This window comes from Protomyctophum bolini (genome assembly GCF_963924005.1).
Source record: "Protomyctophum bolini genome assembly, chromosome: 13".
Lineage (NCBI taxonomy): Eukaryota > Metazoa > Chordata > Actinopteri > Myctophiformes > Myctophidae > Protomyctophum > Protomyctophum bolini.
The window spans coordinates 31,503,565-31,527,278 of NC_137874.1; the positions used below are offsets into that span (position 1 = coordinate 31,503,565).

Below are 23,714 nucleotides of genomic sequence, written 5' to 3' on the forward strand. Positions count from 1 at the left end.
CATGATTTGATGGTTTTGGAATACAAGCCTTCAACTAAATGGATGTGGATAGTGACACCACCTCCTATCAAAGCGCTTCTCATTGCATTTGATCTTTCCCTTGTCACCGTGGCCCCTTGACAGATAAGTACGAGTGTGCAAATGGAACCAAATGGACTCTCGGAGTTAAAATGAACACTGTGGATTTTACACATATTTTGTTTAAAAAGCCAAGTTATTCGGCCACAATGTCAGTGTGTTATAATGAGTGCAAATTAACCCTTGGATCCTGCAGATTGGCTTTTAGAGTCTACAGCAGATTGCCTGAAGGGGATATTATGGTTGGCATCCATTCTGCCACACTGATCTGAAGTCAGTGTGTGTTTAAAATAAGACTCCTTTTGTGCTCTCCTCAAGCACAATATTGCAGCCTACCTGCAGCATTAAGCCAGCCCACCAGGCATGCACGCACACACACACACACACACACACACACACACACACACACACACACACACACACACACACACACACACACACACACACACACACACACACACACATATTACACAACTAATACTATGTATGTAGTATGTACTAATATTACACCTGTTTTCATATCACATTATCTTCAATGGTCACTCACATTAAGACATCTTATTCATTGTTGCGTGCAATGATTTGACGAACCCTTGGGAGGAACAGAAACATTCATGACACATTGTACACGGTTGTACGTTCATGTTTTCACTTACCATAGTTCACACGCAGCCAGTCTATCAGCAAATGTCACTGTATATCGTTGGCATTTAACTGCGACTGAACTAAGTGCAGACCTTAAATGTTGCCACAAACAAGAACAAATAAAACTGCCCTTTGTAGGGGCTTATAGTGACACCAAGTGGCTTTTAGCTGAATTACAGCACCATGTCTTGGTCTTTGGGACAGTTTTTTTTTACCCACAAGACAACAATTCAGTGTGGTTCTCAACTATGGTTCTGGGGAAGCAGAATAATGTATTTTGTTTTCCTTTTAAGCAGGTGAATGCCTAGAACCAAGTGACTAAAGGAGCTCCTAACTAAAGGAATGGAATGAAATGCAGTTTTAGCATTTTAGGACCAGCTTAATTTTGGGTCCACTATCGTGCATTATCTGCTGATTATATTACAAGGTCAAATTGGTATAAAAATAATTAGGTATTAAAGAAAGGCTAATTTAGTCTTATGTGTGCAGACATAACAGTGCATTGATCATAAGTCCATATTCAGCATTAGCCTACCATAGCTTGTCTCATGCTGCATTGTATCGTTGGACATTATAAAGGTAATTGTATAATTTTCCTTCCCTCTTCCTCCTTTCCTTATTTTTCCTCCTTCAGATCTATATTCCATGTCGGACAGCATTAGTCCTGGCCAACGAAGAGATTAATTGTTGAAAAGAAAAGCTGTGACACAACAAAACAAATGATTTCCCCAACTTCTCCCTAATGGGAACTTGATATGTGGACATCAGCAAAGTGTGGGAGTCTGCAAAATGCGTGAACCTGGATACACTAAAAAACAAACACACACGCACGGTCGCACGCACGCGCAGTCACACACACAAGAACAGGTACACACTTATTTTAGAACTGAGTCTCATTATTTGTTGTTGTAGGAACTAATGGTTTTGTAACTCATATCTTAAAAGAAATGTGCTGCGTTAGTATTTCCCATGCCTTTTACAGTGCCTTGAGACCTTATTGTATTTTTACTCTTAATGGAATACGGTATACAATGAATGGTAATGGAGTAATCTCACTCTTGCTTGTATTCACACCAAAGATTCCTGTTGCTATGGTGGCTAATATCATCTTTATTTTCTAGGTCTGTGTGGAAGATTTTGACAAATAAGTCAAATACAGTTACGAGCCACAATGCTTGGGATCTTTTTCAGATATGATCATACCTCACTAAGATTTTAAAGATCTATGAGTTGTGTATGGCGTTAGTTCAGAGAATCATCTTTTATACCTGACTTCCATACTTTGGCTCAACACCAGAGAAAGTGATTTGCATACGAATGGCCATGAATTGAGTAGAAAATAGGCCATTGAAATGATGGAAAAATATACTGTAAAGAAATATTAAACCTCATTTCTTCGACTCTTTTCAGTAGGTCTACAATGAATAGGTGTTAACAGCCTAGAGCTGAACATTGTCCAGTGTCTGTTGTGTCTAATGGCTATTACACAACGGATGTAATTACGTGACAGAGAACTACAGGCTGAAAGATAATCATGACTTGGTGAAGCAGTGGGCTTTAAAAACCAAATCCATAATCCAAATGTCAACGTCGCCACCAGAGACGACCCAGACATACACACGAAGGAGGCATCATTTCTGTTGCTTCCAGCTCTCAAGTACAAGTAATATTAATGTTTGAATGTTTAAAAATTATATTCCAGAACTTCAGAAGGTTGATTTGCATTAATATCAATTGTCGATGTGGGGTAAAGCAAACCTGTATCTTGGAGTTTCTGTTTTACTGAGACTGATGACATTTGGAATTGTATTTGCACATTTGGTATTGTGCAGGATCTTCTTTTTTTCTTTCTTAGAGGATCAGTGTGTGGGCTCGTAATATGCTTCCAAGAAATGATTGGGTAGTTTAAAACTAAACTCATTAATGGGGAGTGAGATCTTTATCTCCCATTATTATTTTAATGGCACAGTGCCATTCCTAATACTAATTAATCACAATAATACATCACTCAGACTTCATGTGCGATGACACTTTAATTTCAGGACAGATAATATCAGCCTTTCTGCAAAGATTACAGTACATGATGTAAAATAATCGCCATGTAATTACCCTTTGTGCACATTTCTGTCATTAATTTAAGAAAGGGAACTTATTAAATATATATATATAATTTTTTGCCTTTATTGATAGATTTTTACAGTATTATGACAGGCAAGGGGAAGAGAGATGGGGGGGAAGACATGCGGCAAAGGTTGTCGGGATCGGGACCCAAACCTGCGACACGGCGTCAGCCTAGGTGCCTGGACTGCTCGACCTGCAGCCCAGGCCGGGGAACTTTTTATCAAAGTGCAGAATATTTTCTGTCTGTTGCTTATTGTTTATTTACATATTAAATAAAATTCTGCTAATGCATAACATGCTGAGGTCAACTGGACTGGATCTTGTCATCTTGTGGTTATATTTAGGGTCTTGGAAGGTCATTGCATAATAGTGTAGCAAGAAATGAGTGAGAGCCTTGGTAGATATTTTAATATGGAGTTTACATTAGACTACAGAGACATGAAATGACTTCATAACTATGTGTACTGGGAGTTTTTTTTATGGTTCCCCTGTGATGAACAATTAAGTGATGGGGGCTGGGCTGGTGCATTTGAAAAAATAATAAAAAATTAGAAGAAGTAATGGAATCACTCTCTTTGTCTCTGTCCACCTCTGTCTTGTCGTGTTCTGTCTCGCTCTGTCATCCTCATCTATCGCACGTGCTGGCGCTCTTTCTCTTCACCTTTATTTGACAGGTGGATAGAGGAATTAAGGAATGAATGGAAACTAGATAGATAGATAGATGTGTTTTCTGTCTGTCTGTTTATTTTTACATTTTACATTATGCTACTGTAACGTATCAATTTCACTGCAGGGATAATAAAGTACATCTCATCTCATTGTTTGGGTGCAGAGTCACTTTCATCTTTTTCTTTCTTCCTTTTGCTCTGCATTAGTGCATTTCTGTGACACGGCTTACTGACTGATAAACTGATAAACTGACTGATAAACACCTTGTCATTGTGATTCGGCCATGAATCTTCATCAAAGCTGTAGTTCAACAAATAAAACAGCACAGAACAGCAGTGAACTAATCATGTATTTTTCCAGACTGATCTCTCGATTTATCATTGGACAGGTATCTTTTAAGCTTGTGGTGCGGCAGCTGACTTCGTTAATAATCAGTTTGTTTTGTGAAAAATGAGGACTGCAGAAGTTGTCCATATTCTTCTTACGAATGTGTCATACTTCATTACTATACTACCCACCTCCATTATAGCTAATAACCTCATAATTAAAAAGTGTGGAGTCTGACCTGAACCTCTGAAGAATTAATGTGAATAATAATGACACCGAGAGCTGCCTCTTGAAATTATTATCTAAATGTTTTATCACAAAATGACACCTTGTTTGAGTTTGACCTGTTTTAATATTCTCAAGCCACCGAAACCTAATCTCAGAATGAAATTTCAGCTCCCCCTTTGGTTAATATGTGACACATTGGAGACCTATGATCACATTAACAGATGAGCTGGAAGGGGAGTGAGAGAGCGCAGAGATGGTGATAAATTCCAGCAGAAGACGTCCGGATATTAAAAATGTGACACTGGTGTCTCAATAACTCCTGAAGACAGAGGGATCCTCAGATGGCCAAGGATCTGGGTGATAAATGGTTATTTAACAGAAGCTTTTTCCTCAAATGATGTAGGCTATAGTAAAAATACAGTAACTAAAATCTATATTTTAAAATGGCTGATTTAAATACAAATACTAAGTGTATTGTGATTAAATATACACTAAACCGGTTTACAGTCCTGCCCCCCCCCCCCCCCACACACACACACACACAGAAATAAAAAAAACTTTAGTAAACTAATATTAATATAGGTGATAAACAATTGAAAATCACAAGTAAATAAAATGCCACTAACAAATCACATGAGTTAGAATCATAGACTGAAGGTTAGAATTTATGAAGCCCATTCTCAGAGTAGTGTCCAATCCTTACCAATAGAGGGCAGCAACGTGGAAGAATCAAGTCAATTCATTTCCCAAATTCCAAAGAACAAGAGAGAGAGAAACAGCAGCAGTTGACAGAAAATGGCTGACTGTGAACGCAGAGGCTACTTAGCGCGGCTAAAACCCAAAACCCATTTCTGACTCGTCTTTATTCATTTGCGGCTTTTAAAACGCACCGCAAGACAGTGCGCGTCGCAAAGAAGCATAAACATGTTTAGGAAGGCCAAAAGAGTGAACCTCCGCCGGAGGAACGAGTCTGACGAGGACGAGCACGAGCAGCAGCCGTCATTCGGGCCCGCTGTGGAGGAGATCCCGTTCATCACGGAGAGCACTGCTCAGGCTGCGGGAGCAACGAACCAGAACCACGGCAACAACGGCGTCCAGAACCTCCAGAGCATCGCAACGTTCAGAGCCGCCAGGAAGGACAAGAAGAGCCGGGAGTCTGCTGCGGCCGTAGTCACGCAGCAGGTGACTGTAGCACCAAAGGCGCTGCTGAGTTTCGCCGAGGAGGAAGGTACGTAAAGCAATGAGATCATATAACGTTAGCTATGTTGTAGCTACAAGCTTAGCTATGTTGTTGCAATGTTGCTACATCATGTGGTGTGTTTGTTTGTACAGGTTATATTATGTGCATACTAGTCTACTCTATGCATATACGTTTATTATATAACATATTTGTGTATTGTTTATACAATATATATTCCTATTTTTTAATGTTTTCTACGACGTCCTTTTTATTCAATAAAATAAAGGGTAAAAGATGAAAGCGTGTTAGGCTCACTCGCATATTAGAGTTGCTACTGCTAGTGCCTAAATTATAGTTATATTAATACTGGTATCTAGGTTTGCAACACTGATGTGACAGATGTGTCAAAGTTTGCATCAGCGTTTAATTTACAGATGTATCATAATCAACTGTGTGTACAGTGTCTCCCTTCCCTTTAGTCTCATTACACACTAACTTATTTCACTCCCTGGACCCACTGACAACTAGTATGTCGTGTATTTAGATGAACCGGAGGTGTTCAGAGTGAAGAAGTCCTACCACAGTAAGAAGATTGTAAAACAGCTTAAGAAAGAGTACAAGGAAGACTTGGAGAAGACTGGCCATGTCAAACAAGAAGCCAACTCAGGTGAGTTCATTTCACTGACCTCAGTATTATTATTATTATTATAACACCTCACTAAACAAGTTATATAGGGCTGTGTGTGTCCACTAGGGTTGTGCAGGTACCGAATCCAACATTGAGGAACAGGAATTGGTTCTGTCGCATTTGGACCTGTTTCCTTGAATAAGTTTTATAACACTGTCAGAGCCTGTATGTGGACTTCACATCTGCTATACAATTGCAAGACCGGTGCTTCTCAAAACCTTTTATATTTATAACTCTAAGAGTGTAAAAATGAACATGTTGCGTTGTACATGGGCTATTTTCGGTGAGGACATCTGGTAAAGTATACTGTTGATTGGTCAGTGGTTAACACCTAGAACGCCCAGGGGTATTTAAGACCATTAAATCAGAACGCCCAGCGATTTACAGCAACGGAGCACATTTAGCGACGCACCAGGTGCTATCCCGGAAGTAGCTTGATGTAGCCAAAACACTCCCGAGGCGATCAACATCAACGGGAGGTATGATTAATTCGGGACCGCGATGGGCCGTCTAAAACATAATCTTTGCTTAGAATTGGACGGAATGATTTAGATCAAGTTATTCACGTTTTAAGATTTTTGATCTGACCCGCTAAAATTGGGGTTCGGTTTTGATATCAATAAGAAGAACTCTGTTTATGCCGCTCGGGCTGTTAACTTGTCTCTCGACTGCGTGTGTATCTTTTGTCCAGATCCTTCAACCCTGCTCCCAGGGGTCAAAGTCAAAGCTGAGCCTAGCAGCAGAGCGGGCAGCGAGCAGGGCGAGGAGGAGATGGAGGTGGACAGTACTGACGAGGTGGTGGAGGCACCAAAGAGTCTGGCTCGGGGCCATGCTCACGGTCAGGCCTCCAAGGCTATCCCCGTTGCTGGGACCTTTAACACACTGTCTTCTCTCAGCACCCTTAGACCTGGTAAGACATGCATTAACAGATGCTAATTCTTGAGCGTGTTGTAAGCTTATCATGTGTTTGGTATGAACATATCATGTGTTCGGACACACAACAATCATGCAAACTTTACATTGAGATGTTAATTATTGTACTCACTACTCAGTCAAAATATGTATTTTATAGAGACAGAAATGACAGACTAGAATGCCCTCGCTCTGGAGATCAGGCTCGCAGAGTCCATCCCCCGCTTCAAATCCCTCCTGAAAACGCACTTTTGTAAAGCTGCTTTTATCCCCTAAATGTTTTAACCCATTATACCCTGGCCTACTGTATTTCTGCATATTGCTTGTTTTACCATCTGTATTATTACCGGTACCTATTTATTATGCAAGTGTGTATTGTTTTTGTTTTCATTCTCCGTGAAGCACTTTGTAACTTTGTTTCGAAGGGTGCTACATAAATTAAGCTTTATTATTATTACATTTTGACATCTCATGTAACATTTACAAAATAAGCTAATTTGAATAATAACAGTAATACAGTAGGTCACATACTGTGAAAATAGGCTGACATTTGGTGAAATTCTACAACAATCTCATACTGCAACATCGGCAATGCAGTATACAAGAATAAGAACAGTACTTTACTGGTTGAAATAAAATTAGTAAACAAGATGGCAGCATCAGCAATGAGGAATGTGCAGGATTAGGAGTATAATAGAATGCACAGCGAAGTAATTACATGCATATGTACGCTTTCTATGTACATCTGTGTAGTAACGGTAACGGACCAATACAGCGTATTCATTTTTTGGGTTTTGTTTAGTCCCTTTTTGTTTGGTATTTCCAAGCTCGCAACATATTAAGCTTGGAGATCAGTTATTTTCAATAAAGAGATTTGGTGTAGAGCGGGGGGGGAAACATTCATTGTTCATTTTGTTACATGATTTCCATTCTTTCCTCCACCTGTGTAATTTCTGAATGAACAGAAAACATCTTTCTTTCCTTCTTCCAGGCGAGATCCCTGACGCAGCCTTCATCCACGCTGCCCGAAAGCGCCGGCAGATGGCCAGGGATCTGGGGGGAGACGCCCCCTTGGTGGAGACGGAGGCCCCTAAGAAACGCTTAATGCGGGAGGATGAGCACGATGGCAGTGACGATGAAGACGAGGATGAGAAGAGGATCAGCTTCAGTGGAGTCAAGAACAAGAGCCAGAGACAGAAGATCGCAGAGGAGATTGGTTGGTGTTGAAACCATCAGTGGTTTCCCTTTGGTTTTTGAAGATTGACCAATCATTTTATTATTTTTACGTTTCCATAATGTCACGTATTTGCAAATTGTGCAGCCTGCTGCCTAAGCTATTGGCACAGCTTGAGCATATATACAGGGTTGGTTTGTACTTTAATGTGTTCAGGTATCGAGGGCAGTGATGACGAGGCATTGGATGCGGGTCATGATGAAGAGATGAGCCGTTGGGAACAGGAGCAGATCAGGAAGGGAATCAGCATCCCCCAGGTGAGCCATGCTGACAACACTTGGTCTTGCATAGCCTTGATGTTTTTGACCAAGACAGTAAAAAGCTTTTTTCGAATTTCTTGTACTAAACAACAATGAGAATGAGTGGTGCTATTTAAAAAAGAGTTGAATTTATTATCTGAATTCAGTAAGTGTTATAATATTGTCCTGTTGGATTCACTAACCTAATTTCAAGGTGAAACCATTTTAGAAATGTTCAAATGGTTACGTACTATGATATCACGATTAGGTCTATCGCCTAATCGCCCGCTATCGCCGGACGATGTCGCCCGAAAAGATGAATTTGTCTGTTTGGCGCCCGCTGTTAAAATGCACTGTAAGGGGTTGTTACTTTTCGCAGGCTGTCATTTTGTCATAGCAGGTAGTATAGTGGTATTTAAGTTCCTATACATCGGTTGAATTTTCCGTATGGTGGGTCTCTACCAGGTCCAAGTCCCGAGCAGTCAACCAGAGGAAAGCACTGTGTACTACCAGAACAGCTACGAGAGCCAGCCATATGGATCCTCTTACAGTATGCCTTACACCTACCCGGCTCTGCAGAGCAGCACTAAACCTCCTGGTCAGACAGACAATGGCCAGAGCGTGCCCTACAGGGCTCCTAGCAGTGACCTGACCCCTGTCTCTTCTGATCTGGTAAAGAAACGCCTGAGGGACAGGTAGGTAGAGCAGCAACTCTCGCCATACCCTCTACTACTACTACTGTCAGTCCCTCAGCACCAACTGCTGCTGCTGCCTGTTAAATGTGCTGAGTTCCTGTGTGAAGTCCCACGTGGCTAAAAATGGAGAGAACAATCGCACTTCAAAGTTAAACGAGGTGCTGGACAAAACAATAAGTGAAACAAAGTGTGTCAGATTTATTAGCACTGTGAGACGTAATGTTTCGAGCCACCATGCTCTTCAGCACACATCATTAGACCCATACCAGCACAGCTACCTGCAGATTCTGGAACCAGGCTTCAATAACGGTTTGTTACAGATGTGTGTTTTTCTGTTTTTATTTTTCAACAGCGCTGAGGAAGTCGACTAAACACCAAAAATATCATATATATTGTATACTCTATATATTGTATACTCTGGACGTCTGGAGCATGATTTCCCCACAATACGTTTGGGAGTTTTTGTTCTTGGAATATATTCTTTTCCAAGTATTCTTTTTGAAGTATCCCTATGATTACTGTACCCGCTCTGTTAATTCTTATATATGTCCTCACGTGTGTTTTCAGCTTCCTATTATATCTGCACCACCAAAATAGCCACAACAAGCCAGACAACACCACAGTCACTCATTTAGAGATCAATAACGGAGATCTCTGAATCCCACACCCCCATCCAGCTCACTCAGTCTTTATTTCCTGTGTGCCGTGTTGTCTGTAGGCTCAACCAAATGCGCGCAGGCCACGAGGCTAACACCAAGCGCTATGAGCAGATCACTGAAGAGCTATCCTCCTCTGGAAGTGCCATACAGCGTCTGGAGGGCTCATCCAATGACAATGCAGAGAAATATAAATTCTTGCAAGAGATGCGAGGGTATGTTGGAGACTTGCTTGAGTGTTTGGGTGAAAAGGTAAGGGAGAAACTATCTGTTGTCTTATTTAGTGTCTAATGATTTATGACCATGACTTTAAAGTGATAGTTTAGGATTTATTTAAGGAAACTTGATCTGATTATGTGGGATGCTGAGTCCATTCAAAGCGATTTTTTAGATCTTAAATACCCATGCGTACCCGTGCTCAAAAGATACTGTTTCTGAAAGTTTCCATGCCCCACATCTCAAATATTATGTTCCCTTGACTTTGATATAATTTCTTGCCCAAGGTTTGCTCAAAGTCTGCCAAGAAATTATAATAAATTATGCGTCCAGTATTTGACCAGCCACACATTTTTATAATTATATATTTTTTTATTCTCAGTCTGTGATCAATCAGACAGACCAGACGATTAAGCTAATTCAGAAGCCTATCCCTTTAAGCTATTTGTGTCAGTCGTTAATTATAAAAAGCAAATAAAGGATTACCTAGGATCACTGTCAACAATATGATGTGCCTGCTTTAGTGCTTTTATAATAGAAGTAATTGATAACTGATTACTAATCAACAGGATCACTAGTTTGGTCAACCTTAACTCCCACAGTTGCAACTGCACAAGGAGTGGAGTCAGTGGCTGCAGGCTTGCATGGCTTTTACCTCACCAATGTCCATTTGATTCCCATCCACAGTACAACAGAGCAGAACTGCATATTGTAGTCAACGGAGTGTCTTTGTTGGTCGAAACGAAGAGCGTTATGATGGATGTTATTATCACAGATCAACAAAATGTAATGAATTAACCAGATAACAGAATGTGGTTTTCAGCATTACAGTGTAGCAAATGTAGAGTATGTTGTTTGAGGAATTAATTACACTGGTCTGTGTATCAGGGGATTGGAGTGCCATTGCTATTTCCAATTATCTGGTGATTTTGTAATACTAAGTAATAATTATTGACTGCAGCTAAGTATTGACCCACAGCCTAGGAGGCAGTCAGAGGGGCATTTTGAGATTTCAGGGCTTTTGGCCATTATATTTCGGACCCCACCTACTGTACCTACATCTATCACATCGCTCTCATGTGCTCAGCCAAATAGGACGTCCCTGTGACTCGGCGCCCCACCTTCTGTAGGGTTCAGAGTTCACAGAAGGCATCATATCTTTTCAGGTGCCCACTGTGCTGGAGCTGGAGGCGGCCATGCACCAGTTACTAAGGCAACGGGCCTCCCGACTCGTCCAGAGAAGACAGGATGATATTAAAGATGAATCGGCGGAGTTTGCAAGCCTTTCAAGTCAGTCCATCTTGAAGGTTTTTATTATTTATTTGAGCGGCCTCGTTGATTCTGTGTATGTCTGAGAGAGAGAGAGAGGCACCCATTCACTGTTCGCTATTGCTCTCATCTTTGCCCCATGAGTGTGACAAGCTTGGTTGAGGGCTGATTCCAAGTGTCTGTGTGAGAGATTGTGTGTGTGTGTGTGTGTGTGTGTGTGTGTGTGCCTGCGTGTCCCCTATTTACTTGGCTGAGTCACACACTCGGCACAGTAGCATCAGTTCATTCTGGTGGCGATTGATCGTTCACTAAGTAATGATGATTTAGTGATGTGACGTCACTGTCACATTGCACTGTAAGGTGTCGCAAGCCAAAGGCAAGGTAAGTGGCTTAAAAACAAATGACATCTGAAACACTGTAATTCTAAGTGGGTGTGCTAAGTATATGGACTTGTTGTAGGCAATGAATTTGAAAGGTTTGTGTGTTTAGGTCTGTTTTTTAATGTAATTTGTGGGTTGAACAACATTCAGTAGCTATATATATATATATATATATGTGTGTGTTTTGTAAATGACCAGTGTGTGTGCTGCACATTGTGGAAGCTCTATTTAAAGTGTTGGAAAGCTAGCAAACAAATTGAACAATTCCAGTAAAACATAATCTGGTTTCAGGCGTATTTGGTCCCGATTCTAACATAACTCCTGTCTCTTCCAGGTAAGGCTGTCATGGCTCCAAACATGGACTCGTTCGGTCGAGACCGCAGTGTTTACCAGGAGCATGGTCGCCAGAGGAGGATAGCTGAACGGGAGGCGCGACGGTAGGTCCTTATCAGTACAGTTCCTCTTTATTTAGATACTATACTATACTATACTATACTATACTAGTTATGTTATCCAGATTTATGCGGGGTACTTGTCATGTAAATAGATTTATGTTGTTTGCTTGTCCACGTCTGCTGCAAATTGTTATTTTGATCTTTTGTTATTCAGGCAGATGCTATGTTTGATGTGCTTTCCTAGTGGCACTTTTTCATTGGCACTCCATTTACTTGAGCACTTAACCAACTAAACCTTGTTTCGTGCCATTTACTCTTGTGCTTTGTAATTTGCCTCTGCATAGGAGTGTAAATTGACTGTCACAACAAAGATTCTGGGATTTATTTTGAGATATAAATCTTCATAAACCCAGCATTATTCCAATATATTATCTTGATTGGCCAAATTATTTGTGCACAGTTGAGTAGTATAGTATATAGCTAAATTATTGAATGCTATACAATAAAATAACCCAAATGAATATTTTTGTTTAATTATAGAAAACACAATCTATAATAATGACACTTTTTGTGGCCGAGTGTAGAACTCGGAGGCGTCAGGCCAGAGAGCAGAATGGAAAGATAGCCGAGCACAAGGAGGGTCTCTCTTCTGACGATGAGGAGACCACCACTGACATCACCAGTTTCAACATGGAGACAGGTGAGCTGTGTGTGGGTTCAGACTGGAATCACACACACACATTTATTCTTGCGTTTGTGTCTGTTTGCCAAGGTCACACAAAAACGTTCTAAGACTTAAATCGTACATCTCAAGAATTTAAATCTCTCCTGTTTCTTTTGTATTGAACAGCCGTGATATCATTGATGTACTGTATAATAAGATTTTAAACTCTCCTCCTTCATCCAGACCGCATCATTCGGGAGAGTAGGAAGGTGTTTGAGGATGTACTGGAGGATTTCCATTCCCTTGACTGCATAAAGTCTCGTTTCGAGGTGTGGAGGAGAGAGTTCTCAGACTGCTACAGAGATGCTTACATCGGCTTGTGCTTGCCCAAACTCTTTAACCCCTTAGTCCGTCTGCAGCTCATCACATGGAGCCCTCTTGAGGTGTGTGTGTATTGACTAGAGTTGCACCTTGTACCTAATATTAGCATTCGCTGATAAAAATGTAAACAGTTATTTCAAGTTTGACGATAATTATCCACATTTGCTGACAGTTTCATATCGGATTATAGCTTGGATACAGCGATTTATTATGAGATCAGGTTTCAATACTAAAACAAAAGCCAGGCATGCACTTTGTAGGAAGGCTAATATGGTTTAAAACGTGGGTTTGAATATGCCTTGTGTGTTGATTGTTTTCGTAGTTCTTCACAACATTAAGTCGTCACATAAATTAAACTGATGCTGATATAAGAATGAATGGCAAATTGGCGATAACCGATAACTGCCCTTAGTGTTGGATAGTGATTTAAAGATCTCTCCATCCCTACTTTACCTTCTTTCTGATTATAGCTAATTATATATATTTTCTTTCTTTTCAAGTTTAAATAACCTCCTTGTTTGTCCCTGGCCAGGCGGAGTGTGCCAACTTTGAGTACATGTTGTGGTTTGAGTCGCTGCTGTTCTATGGCTGTGAGGAGCCCAGCAGATTGCACAAGGGGGATGTGGACGTCAACCTGCTGCCTGCCATGGTGGAGAAGGTCATCCTCTCCAAACTGGCAGGTAAAGAAGGAACAAACGCTAAATAAATTGTATACCATTAGCTTTCAGGCATTGAACACATGCATGGCTATTTTTTACAAATGGGTATTTTCAGTATCCATAAAAAATAAATAAAGAATCTGTGCACAGTACAGACATAATTGCTAATTGTTAAATTTGGCACTTGCTGTCAAAAATATAACTTGTTTCAAAGTGTTGTTTCAAAAGATTTTTTTTGTCATTTTACCAGTCTGTCACACCTGAACAACAATGTTCTGAAATGGGTCAAAAATAGACTGTTTCACCCAACCCTCCCCATTCTGGATGCCAATACTATGTGATAGAGTCCTGGAGCTACAGTGAAGGGGAAGGTCACATTATGGACCTAATCAATTTAATCTGATGGAATTTTAATCATGACCACTGTGGACATGTAATATTGGGCACGGCAGACACCCTTGAACGCCAGTGATGTGGTACAATTGATGCAGCAATGCTAAGTTAAGTTGTAAACTTGTACTTAATCCAAACAGTGCTAACGATAAGTAAACAACCCGCTGTATATTTTCCATTATTGTTGCTGTTTACGTCCAACACATGTTTGATCAAAGTTAAGCACCTACTAGAGACAATACGGAATGGAAATTAAACTACTCTTGTTTTTGTCTTTTCAGTGTTGGCAGAGCAGGTATGGGACCCCCTGTCCAGCAGTCAGACAGCCAGGCTGGTGGCCTTCATCCACAGACTGATGAAGGGCTATCCCACCGTGCTGCACGGGGACAACCGCTACACGCAGGTACTGAACAGCTACTGCTGGCATTATGCCATATGCATAATATCAATTTAAGCCCAAACCACACCAATGGTTTTAGTATTCGTCCCAGTGGTGTGATATGTCCTGTTCCACGTGGGAGCATGGTAGCACATGTCGACGCAAGTTGACCCAAGTGATTCAATTGGTTCAATTCAATGGTTGCTTGCAACTACATGCGTCTACTCGCAGCCGTTTGGTTGCAAGGAGTTGCTTGAGTTAATCTAATAGCGGCGTGGGCTGGTCGAGCGGTCCAGGCACCTGGGCTGGTAATCCAGCCTGACAGCATGTCGCAGGTTCAATTCCCGATCCTGAGACAACCTTTGCTGCGTGTCCCCCCCCCCCCCCCCATATCTCTCCCCCTTTCCTGTCTAACCTACTGTAAAATCTATCAATAAATATCTTAAAAAACAAAACAAAAGTTAATCTAACAGAAATTAAGTATAAAAAAAAGTATTATACTATTGCTATTTAGTAAATAGGGCTCATCGTTTTAGTTTATTTTGAGTGTATATATCTATTTAATTTGGACTGGTGAATTGATAATTGATTGATAATGAAAACATAACAGTGGAATTCAAGAGAAATTTGAAAAAAGACAAGCAATTGATATATTGAATAATAAAATACTGCAAGTTCCTTAAACCAAATATAAAATATATATAATATATCAGGTTTTGGTTTCCCCATTTCAAGTTGTAATTGTTCTTACTTTGAGTTCATTGGGCTGTTCGCTTTTCCTTGACAGGAGTTTCTGAAGATGGTGGTCTTGCGAATCAGGCGGACGCTGGACGAAGATGTCTTCCTACCACTGTACCCCAAAAAGTAAGCTATCCATCCACTCAAATAATGTGTTCATGATGGAGTGGGGTCACCTGTACATGACTAGCTAGTGTGTTGACCGTGTAGTGTCAAGATCCCCGCTTTGATTCTGGCTGTATTAAGACCAATCTTTCCCACCTTCTGTCTATTCAGTTTATTCTCTAATTAAAGCAAATACTGCCTAAAAATAGATACAGTATATTTAAATGAATTGGGTATAACATCTTGGGACTTCCCAGTTGAACAGCAGGCACTTGGTGACTGATCTTTAAACCTGCACCTGTGTGCATTATTTTTCCACAGTGTGTTGGAGAACAAGAATGGTGGCCCATACCTATTCTACCAGAGGCAGTTCTGGTCATGCGTCAAGGTAAGAAATGTCAATCAAAAGCCAGTCTAAAACATGTTAATTAGTTAGTTGGACAGGGTGATATGTATCACCATTGTAATTTGCATTATTTATCAATGACCTTAAAGACTACCGCTAATCTACTGCAGTATGGTTGTCAACATGGATGATACAAATTATAAAGTCTAACGTAAGAAGGGCTACAAAAAGCAACAGATCTAATGATTTTCTTTGAGACATGGAAATGAAAGGTTAATAGTTATAAAACTGAAGTCGGCTTTTGATTGCAGAAAAGCTGATTTGCAAACTTGGTTTGTACGTATGAGATATTGTCCAGCGCTTTAAAAACATCTGTCATTTTGAACTAAATATAATTTAAGACTCTCAATAGTATGTTTGCCCTCTCCTTTTTTGTGTTGTGCTTTAGCCAGCTGTGTGTGATATTTTTGTATATTCTGTTTGTGCTCTATACCACGTGATCATGGTCTTAACCCATTCTGACCGGGAACCCATTTTGGTGCTTAGCATCATGTTATGCTTTAGCTATTGAAAAATAGCAGATCTACAAGCTCATAGCGCGCCACCGAGTGGCGCGCTACGAGCTTGTAGGTCTGCTATTTTTGAAAAATCGAAGAACTACTGACATTTTTTAGAATCTGATCTCAGGTCAGAATGGGTTCATCAGACCAGTGTGTGTCCAGTGGAAACCTCGTGTGAATCTGATCTCAGGTCAGAATGGGTTAAGTCAGAGAAATGAAATATGATCCCTCTTAAAGCTATTATTTTTCTATTATTTAATCCATGGAATGCAGCTCGGCATGCTTTGGGTTCTGAATGTATTGATATATGAATGTTACCGTCTCTGTGCATAGCTCCTGGCTAACATCCTGCAATGGGAGGGCATTCTGTCCACTTCCTCTCTGAGGGAGCTGGCTCTGGACAGCACTCTGAACAGATACATCCTCTCTGCCTTGCAAACCACTGACGCTGCAGACGACAGTGTACACAAGTGCCAGCAGGTACAAGGGCACACACACACACACACACACGCATGCATATCTGACAGTTATTTCCACACAATGAATTGTAACAAATTGCCATCAATTACTCAAAATTTGGTATGGGCAATATTAAAACATCTATTGTAATGTCAGCAGGAACCCCATTAGGCGCACACACACACACACACACACACACACACACACACACACACACACACACACACACACACACCCACCATAAGACAATAAAAAGTGCAATGAAATAAATGTGCATGAATTATTATATTTCCCCTTTTAACTGGCCACTCTTGTCCTCTGGTCCTGCAGGTGGTGGAGTGTTTTCCAGCACACTGGTTCTCAGGGCTGAAGGGCCAACAGACTTTGCCCCAGCTTGAGCCCTTCTGTCGCTACCTGACCCACCTGGCCAGCTGCATGTACCGCTGCAGCCTAGGAGGCTCCGACATTGAGCGACGCGCCGCCAAGTCAGTTGTTTTCCTGCTGTTGGGGAGAGAAAGGGGGGTTGGGGGTCACACCTGGATTGGTTGGACTTGGATTTTGACTGTAGAGTCAGGGAGTCAGGACCTATACTGTATATCTGCTTCTGCTTTAAAGTCATTCCTGTTTTGGAACAGTCCAATCATTTGTGTTCTATTGCCCTCTAGTGGTATAGTGCAAGATTTGTTGTAACAAAAGTTGGCAATAGGCTGAAGCATGTTATGTTATAGGCTTAATTGACCTGTTGAGGAAGATTACACTCACTTCTTGACTTAAATCGTAAAGCTTTAAAGTGAGAGTGGGTGGAGGTGTTTAGTTGTATCTTAACAATATAATGCAAGCAGTATTATTTGTAAAGTCATCTACATGCCTGAATGATGAGCAAAAATAATGCAGTTTGTTTTTAATTGGTGCCTATAATCCGTAGAATTCTGGTAAACACAATCTGTAAATGTTGGACTTACTATAGACTGTATTTGTTAAATCTCTGAAATGTTATTGCCTTTGGCGTGTACTAGCCCATAAGTGATCGTCGTCATCTTATCATCTGTGTTGACAGGGAGCAGATCAAAGAGGTGGTGAAACTGCTGAGTCAAATGCACGCCCTGGACCACATCATCACCGTGGCAACGGAGCATGGCATCAAAGAAATCAAGCCCCTCTTAGAGGCCAAGTGATGGAAGGACCAGACAACATCATGTGAACACACTGCATTGGACAACACGGGAATGCTTTCTTTCTTTCTTTCTTTTTTTTCTCTTTTTCAACTGCGTTGAATAAGGCTGTAAAATGGCTATTATAGCCACAATCGTAAGTCCTGTGGACATTTGAAGTGTTACAACAACAAACGGTAGTTTTGTTTGTAGCACTTCACCAGCAGACACCTCTACCAGCCACAGCGCATGCTACTGAGACACAGCTCCACAACATCGTTCTTGATTGAGAGTTTCTGTTCTTAAATCAATGTACACAATCGATGCAAGATGCGGGCCGGGAGAAAGAACTGCCTCATTTGGGACTGGGAGGATTGCGTCATAACTAGACCGAAATTGGTGTAAATAATGTTAATAGTGTACATGGTCTTAAAGGGGATTACCGTGTAGTATGGATAGCCTGTCCTACATACTAGCATGTGGGATGACACTGCCTGCTTCTGTCTGATAATATCACACCTGCAAGTTTATACCACACTCCCAACAGGTCTAGCCGTAGGAAAGTTTCACCTCTACCATTCACTCCTGTTTTCTCTGTGCCAAAAGGAGAAGTTGAATTTAGAGTATTTCCCTCATTGGCAAAGCCTGAAGATTGGCTATGATGGATCAGGAACAATCTTATGCAGTGTGATTGGCATACTGGAAAGGAGCCAGCTTAGGTGTTTCGGGCATCTGGTTAGGATGCCTCTCGAGCGTCTCCCTAGGGAGGTCCTTGAAGCAGGAGGAGACCATGGGGCAGACCAAGGACCAGATGGAGGGTTTACATCGACTCACTGGCCTTGGAACTCGGGATCCCCCAGGAGGAAGTTACTAATGTTGCTCTGGAGAGGAAGTCTGGAGCTCTCTGGTGGAGCTTTTGCCCCCGCGACCCAACTGGATACGCGGTTGCAGATGGATGTATGGATGGATTGGCATACTGTACCTACCTTGCTCCTGGCCACTTCCTCTGGCTCCGCATTCACCCATGTTTGAACTTGTGATGATGACCCTATTGGACTGAGGAACTTCAGATCTTTTTAAATAGTCTGACCTTTTGTTTTAAATATGATTTGCCTGTCAATAAAATATGGTTCTGGAAGACTGTTCAATTTGAATTTGAGGGTCCCATTTTGTGTTTCGAGTAGACTTTAGACCAGTAGTCTGAAAGAGCCCTGTAATTTTCTGGGCATAGAGGGGCACAGGTGCAGGGGGTGAGAAGAACATTTCCCCAAATTTAACTGATACCGGTAACTGAATTCTAAACTAACATGAATTGATCCATTCAAGTCTATTTACTATTGTATCAATGGTGCTCCACTTGAAGACAGTTTTTATGTGTTCATGTCGTCGCGCGAATTGGATAGGGCTTAATTTTTTATTGTCCACATTTAAGTGAAGCTAGTGATGACCTGCTGGGCAGGCCATGCTACTTGACTCCACTTTAATAACCTCGCGTCACCAGGCTTTTCACTTTAATAGTAGTACTAGTAAGCGGGCGGGGCGGTGTGTTATGTCCCCTCCTCCACAAAACGCGCAAAAGAGCAACTAGCCTACTCGCCTATCGGGGCAGGGGCACCTAAATGCAGCCACACGTTTAAAGAAAGACACATTGCCCGATGTGGCTTCTTACAGCTCACAACTTAAGTAAGCGATATTAACGTTTTCATTAGTCAACTCTGCTTCCCTGAGTGTGGGGCACTTTATTATCCAGGAGGATCTCGGCTTCATGCGCCCACACAAGCTTCACAAGGTAGGCTTTACTTACTTACTACTGTCTGCAACTATAAGCTACTGTTTACATTTCCTGAAAATTAACTGCACATTTATACATGCAATCTACCGTACGAACATTCTATAGGCTACAAACTGTCCTGTCGCCATAATGTTTTAACAACGCACCTTCTTGAGACATGTGCGTAAATTGCGCTTTGGAGAAACGTTTTAGCCTTCCGCTTGTGTGAGCGCTCACATTGTGAACCACATGCTTCTCGCTGTAGAGACGGACAGAACTCCCATTTTAGCTACTACCCTGTCAGCCTCCGTCCCGAATGTAAATTGTACACGTAGGGTATTACGCGGGGCTATGTCATTGTACATTTATAATTTTTATCGCAAATATGTTCAGAATATACAAGAAAACTAAGGAAACTGAATATAGTTTGCACCGCAGCCCAGCAACTGTCTGTATGCGCCTAATATCAGCCTTTCAACATAAACGTCATTGGTTCACATGAAACTTAAAAGGCATTTCTCCATCTAGAGATATTTTATCTGGTAGAAATATAGTTATACGGTATACCAATATAAAATAAGGAAATACGATGTGGCCTTTTTATTGGAATTTCAAGCGCATGCACCTTTAGAATAGTCAATGGGCTGTCACAGAATAGGAACACCACTCCCACCCCCCGTGCTTGGACTTCCTATTCTGGGGTCAAAAGGTTTAGAACATGAATGACCAAGTTGTGGACCTCACAGTAAGGAGTTTGTAAACATTACAGGGGTGCAGTGTTATCACATATTTAAGCTTATGTTGACACAGTGTTATCATAAATTCACATATTATTATAGGCTCTTGAAGCCTTGGTCAATTAAATTAGGGTTTCAGATGAGTTTAATTGTTTTCCAATTCGCTTGGAAGAGGGCTTTTAGGGCTGAACTTAAAATGTTTCATTTCACATATGCAAAAGTAGCCTACAGTAATAATGGCAGTGATGTTATTGCGACTGCTGGTCGCATTTACTATGAAATTGTGCATAACTCGTCAGTCAGTTGTTTGGTTGGTTGGTCACCCCAGGCATGACCATGCCTTGTGACATATCAGGGATGGAGATCCCTGTATATGGAGATCTCTGATGTCATCAATATTGGCCAGCAACAACTCTACATCTGACCTCACGTATTCCTAAAGAAAGAGAGAAGAAAATCCGTCTGAGAATCTCATGACCCTGTATTTCGGTAGCCTGGCGGGCCGGGGCCAAACTCATAGTGAAGATTCACTGACGCTTCCTCCCTGCATAGTGAATCCTCACAATGAGTCTGGCCTGACGCTTCCTCCCCGCATAGACCAGACTCACAGTGAGGATTCACTGACGCTTCCTCCCCGCATAGGCCAGACTCATAACAAGTATTCACTGACGCTTCCTCCCCGCATAGGCCAGACTCATAGCAAGTGTTCACTGACCTTTCTTTCCCGCTCAATGTTAAAGCCCAGCTACACTTCCGCATTTGGGCACCAAATGCTGAATCGGCGAAAAAAGGCGGAAGTAGACGGTCCTTCCGGGTGCTTCAAAACGCCACTGAGCAATTTCCACTGACATGAATAGCGGAGGGGGGGGGAGCTTCGCGCCAGATCAGTCTCTACCCTTTTAATACTCTATGGGAAGCGTCATTGAATCCAGGCCAGGCTAGTATTTCGGCCCAAACCGGTTGAGAAACACTGATTTAAAGAGAAGGCGGTGTAGGGCTGACGGTTACAGAGCGCGCAAGTACTTTCGACCGCTACAAACTGTCAAATCTCAGTTTCTCTGTGAAGGAACGTTTGAAATGTTGAATTATTAGGTTTAACTATTTTCTACCTTTTATACATGTAACGTAATGACTACTTGTGCCTGATACGGCAGTGGTGCCAGATTACATACATGTATACATAGGAGCATTACCTTTAATCCTCCCAACACTAAAACATATCGTCATTACGTCACCATCGAAAGCTAATTACACTCTGGCATTGGGTCCTTTAATCCACATCTTTATTACGTCATCATTGAGAGCTAGTTATACCAGCTAGTTATATCAGTGCCGGGTGGATTAAAGGAACTGCCTCTATGTATATGTATATGTAATTTGTAAGTTGATTAGCGGTATACTGTGGTTACTTTGCGCCGTATGCACCGTCCCAGCACTTTTGATGCGTATGCACCGTTCCGCCACTTTTGATGCATATGCACCGTCCCAGCACTTTTGATGCATATGCACCGTCCCAGCAAATGACGTAATGACTTGTTGTGCCTGATAAAACCAATGGTTTTCGATAGTGGTGACGTAATGACGATATGTTTTAGTGTCGGGAGGATTGGAAGGTAATGCTCCTATGTATACATGTATGTAATCTGGCACCACTGCCGTATCAGGCACAAGTATTCATTACGTAATTTGCTGGGACGGTGCATACGCATCAAAAGTGCTGGGACGGTGCATACGCATCAAAAGTGCTGGGGCGGTGCATACGGGCCCTGGGCGAAACTAGTACTTGCTCGCTCTGCTTGCGCAAGTAATAACATTGTGATGTTTTGAGCACCGTTATAAATGATCAAGCAAACAATTTGCACAACATGTATTAATCAGGACCAACAGGCACTTTGTCCTTCTACAAAGGCCAATTTCAACCCATTTTGGAGCTGAAGTGTGTGTGCGTGCGTGTGCGCGGGCCGGGCGCACACGCACGCAGCCACGCACGTGCTTGAAGGAATAAGCAGAGAGTTGTAAAGGTTGTCAGGGTTAAGGGAAGTGTTATTTTGGACAACAATGTCCTGTTTTGTACCTTTTGGTTTGAAGTCGGTGTTGGCGATAAACATGGAACACCCCTACTGTCTGGGTTTCCGAGGCTACACCCCTACAAACACACATTGGGGCACAAAATGCATCAAAGAATATCCGCAATGTTGCCCTGACAAAACATTTGGAAGAGTAAACATTTGCCCAGAGAAACACCCAACTATGACCGTACTGTATCTAAACTCAATGCCCTAACTCAGAGGTTTTCAACTGGTGGTCCGTGGACTGCTGGTAGTCCGTGAAGGTATTGCATGTGGTCCCTGGCCATGCATTTAGTATGTTTTTTATCGACCACTAGTTGGGAAGTGACCTGGTGATGTATGATGACATCAATGTCAGTTACTGGGAAGTCGTATGTCAAGAACTTCCACAGAAAGGGAGTTTGAATTTCAAGGGAAAAGTTAACCGGATTGACTGGTTGAGTCTATTAGGAAATGTCAAATTTGCCCATATAATCATGCAACGCATGTGTCTGCTATGTATGAGTTTAATATGGAAGGTTAAGAGAACAGAGTAAGGGCAACCATGGGAAAGGAATAGCTCCGGACTGTTAAGGGCTTGATTTAATTCACCTCAAATTAACAAATTTGATATTAATTTGAATATCCCCTCACCCAACTCAACAGTGGTCCCCAGGTCAGGGTGGTGGTCCCCAGGTTGATTATTAGTCCGCGTGGTGGTCCCTGGTTCATAATCGGTTGAAAACCCCTGCCCTAACTAATGTGGTCATTGACTTCATAGACACAAGAGAAAATGGGAGGTACGTGTTGCATACCTCCAGGAATAGCCTCACAATAATCATTAGTTCTTACTGTCAGTCTGAGATTTTGTTATTCCTTTTTGAAGAAGAGCATAGCTGATCTAAAATCTGCTGTAATTTGGAATAAAAAGGCTTTCTGTCTTTTAACTGATGTCAGATCTCACTGTACTCTCTGAAAATAACACCTAAATGGAAGAGACTGAAGACACTCTGTATGTATGTCAGTATGTGTATTGCACATACATGTGCATTACAATGGTACTACACACGATTCATACGTCATAAGATGATGTAGCAGTCAGCTGACCAATTGCCGGGTTATTTAAGCTCACCTCAGTTCTTCCTGCTGTCATCCCCCAGCTGTTATTTGTCCATGTTAGTATGCGCCTTCCCAGCGCCACCAGTGGGCTCTGCTATTTGTTTGTTCCCCATGGGGGGTTGTTATTGTATATCTATCTCCCTGCTCTTAATGTTTAATGGTGTTTAATTGTGCCGAGCAGGAAGAAAAATGTAAAATAATTAATTAATACATTAAATTAAAATAAATAAAGTTAAATCTATGCGGGAGTTATCTGACTGAAACAGCAGCAA

General features: G+C 41.6%; 3 protein-coding genes across 4 annotated transcripts in view; all 3 read left to right on the forward strand.

Annotated features, from left to right (window-relative positions):
- Positions 1–3,410, forward strand: part of LOC308326781 (1,4-alpha-glucan-branching enzyme-like) — a 142,452-nt gene extending 139,042 nt beyond the window's left edge. Inside the window, exon 16 of the mRNA XM_080779810.1 lies at positions 1,358–3,410. Coding sequence (XP_080635936.1) covers positions 1,358–1,414 — 57 coding nt within the window. The 3' untranslated portion in view covers positions 1,415–3,410. The remainder of the gene's footprint in view (positions 1–1,357) is intronic.
- A 1,453-nt stretch (positions 3,411–4,863) lies between these two features.
- Positions 4,864–18,905, forward strand: paxbp1 (PAX3 and PAX7 binding protein 1). Its single transcript, XM_080779976.1, has 18 exons — positions 4,864–5,296; positions 5,793–5,915; positions 6,628–6,846; positions 7,840–8,064; positions 8,239–8,339; positions 8,787–9,016; positions 9,735–9,924; positions 11,055–11,178; positions 11,872–11,974; positions 12,517–12,632; positions 12,840–13,039; positions 13,510–13,657; positions 14,311–14,432; positions 15,196–15,272; positions 15,573–15,639; positions 16,491–16,637; positions 16,947–17,101; positions 17,674–18,905. The coding sequence occupies exons 1-18, from the start codon at positions 4,993–4,995 to the stop codon at positions 17,789–17,791; spliced, it is 2,769 nt and encodes a 922-aa protein (XP_080636102.1). The 5' UTR covers positions 4,864–4,992; the 3' UTR covers positions 17,792–18,905.
- A 462-nt stretch (positions 18,906–19,367) lies between these two features.
- The window catches only part of slc7a1a (solute carrier family 7 member 1a), a 36,097-nt gene continuing 31,750 nt past the window's right edge, over positions 19,368–23,714 (forward strand). For both annotated transcript variants that reach the window (XM_080779747.1, XM_080779749.1), the window contains exon 1: positions 19,368–19,556. The gene's annotated coding sequence lies outside the window, so the exon portion shown is untranslated. The remainder of the gene's footprint in view (positions 19,557–23,714) is intronic.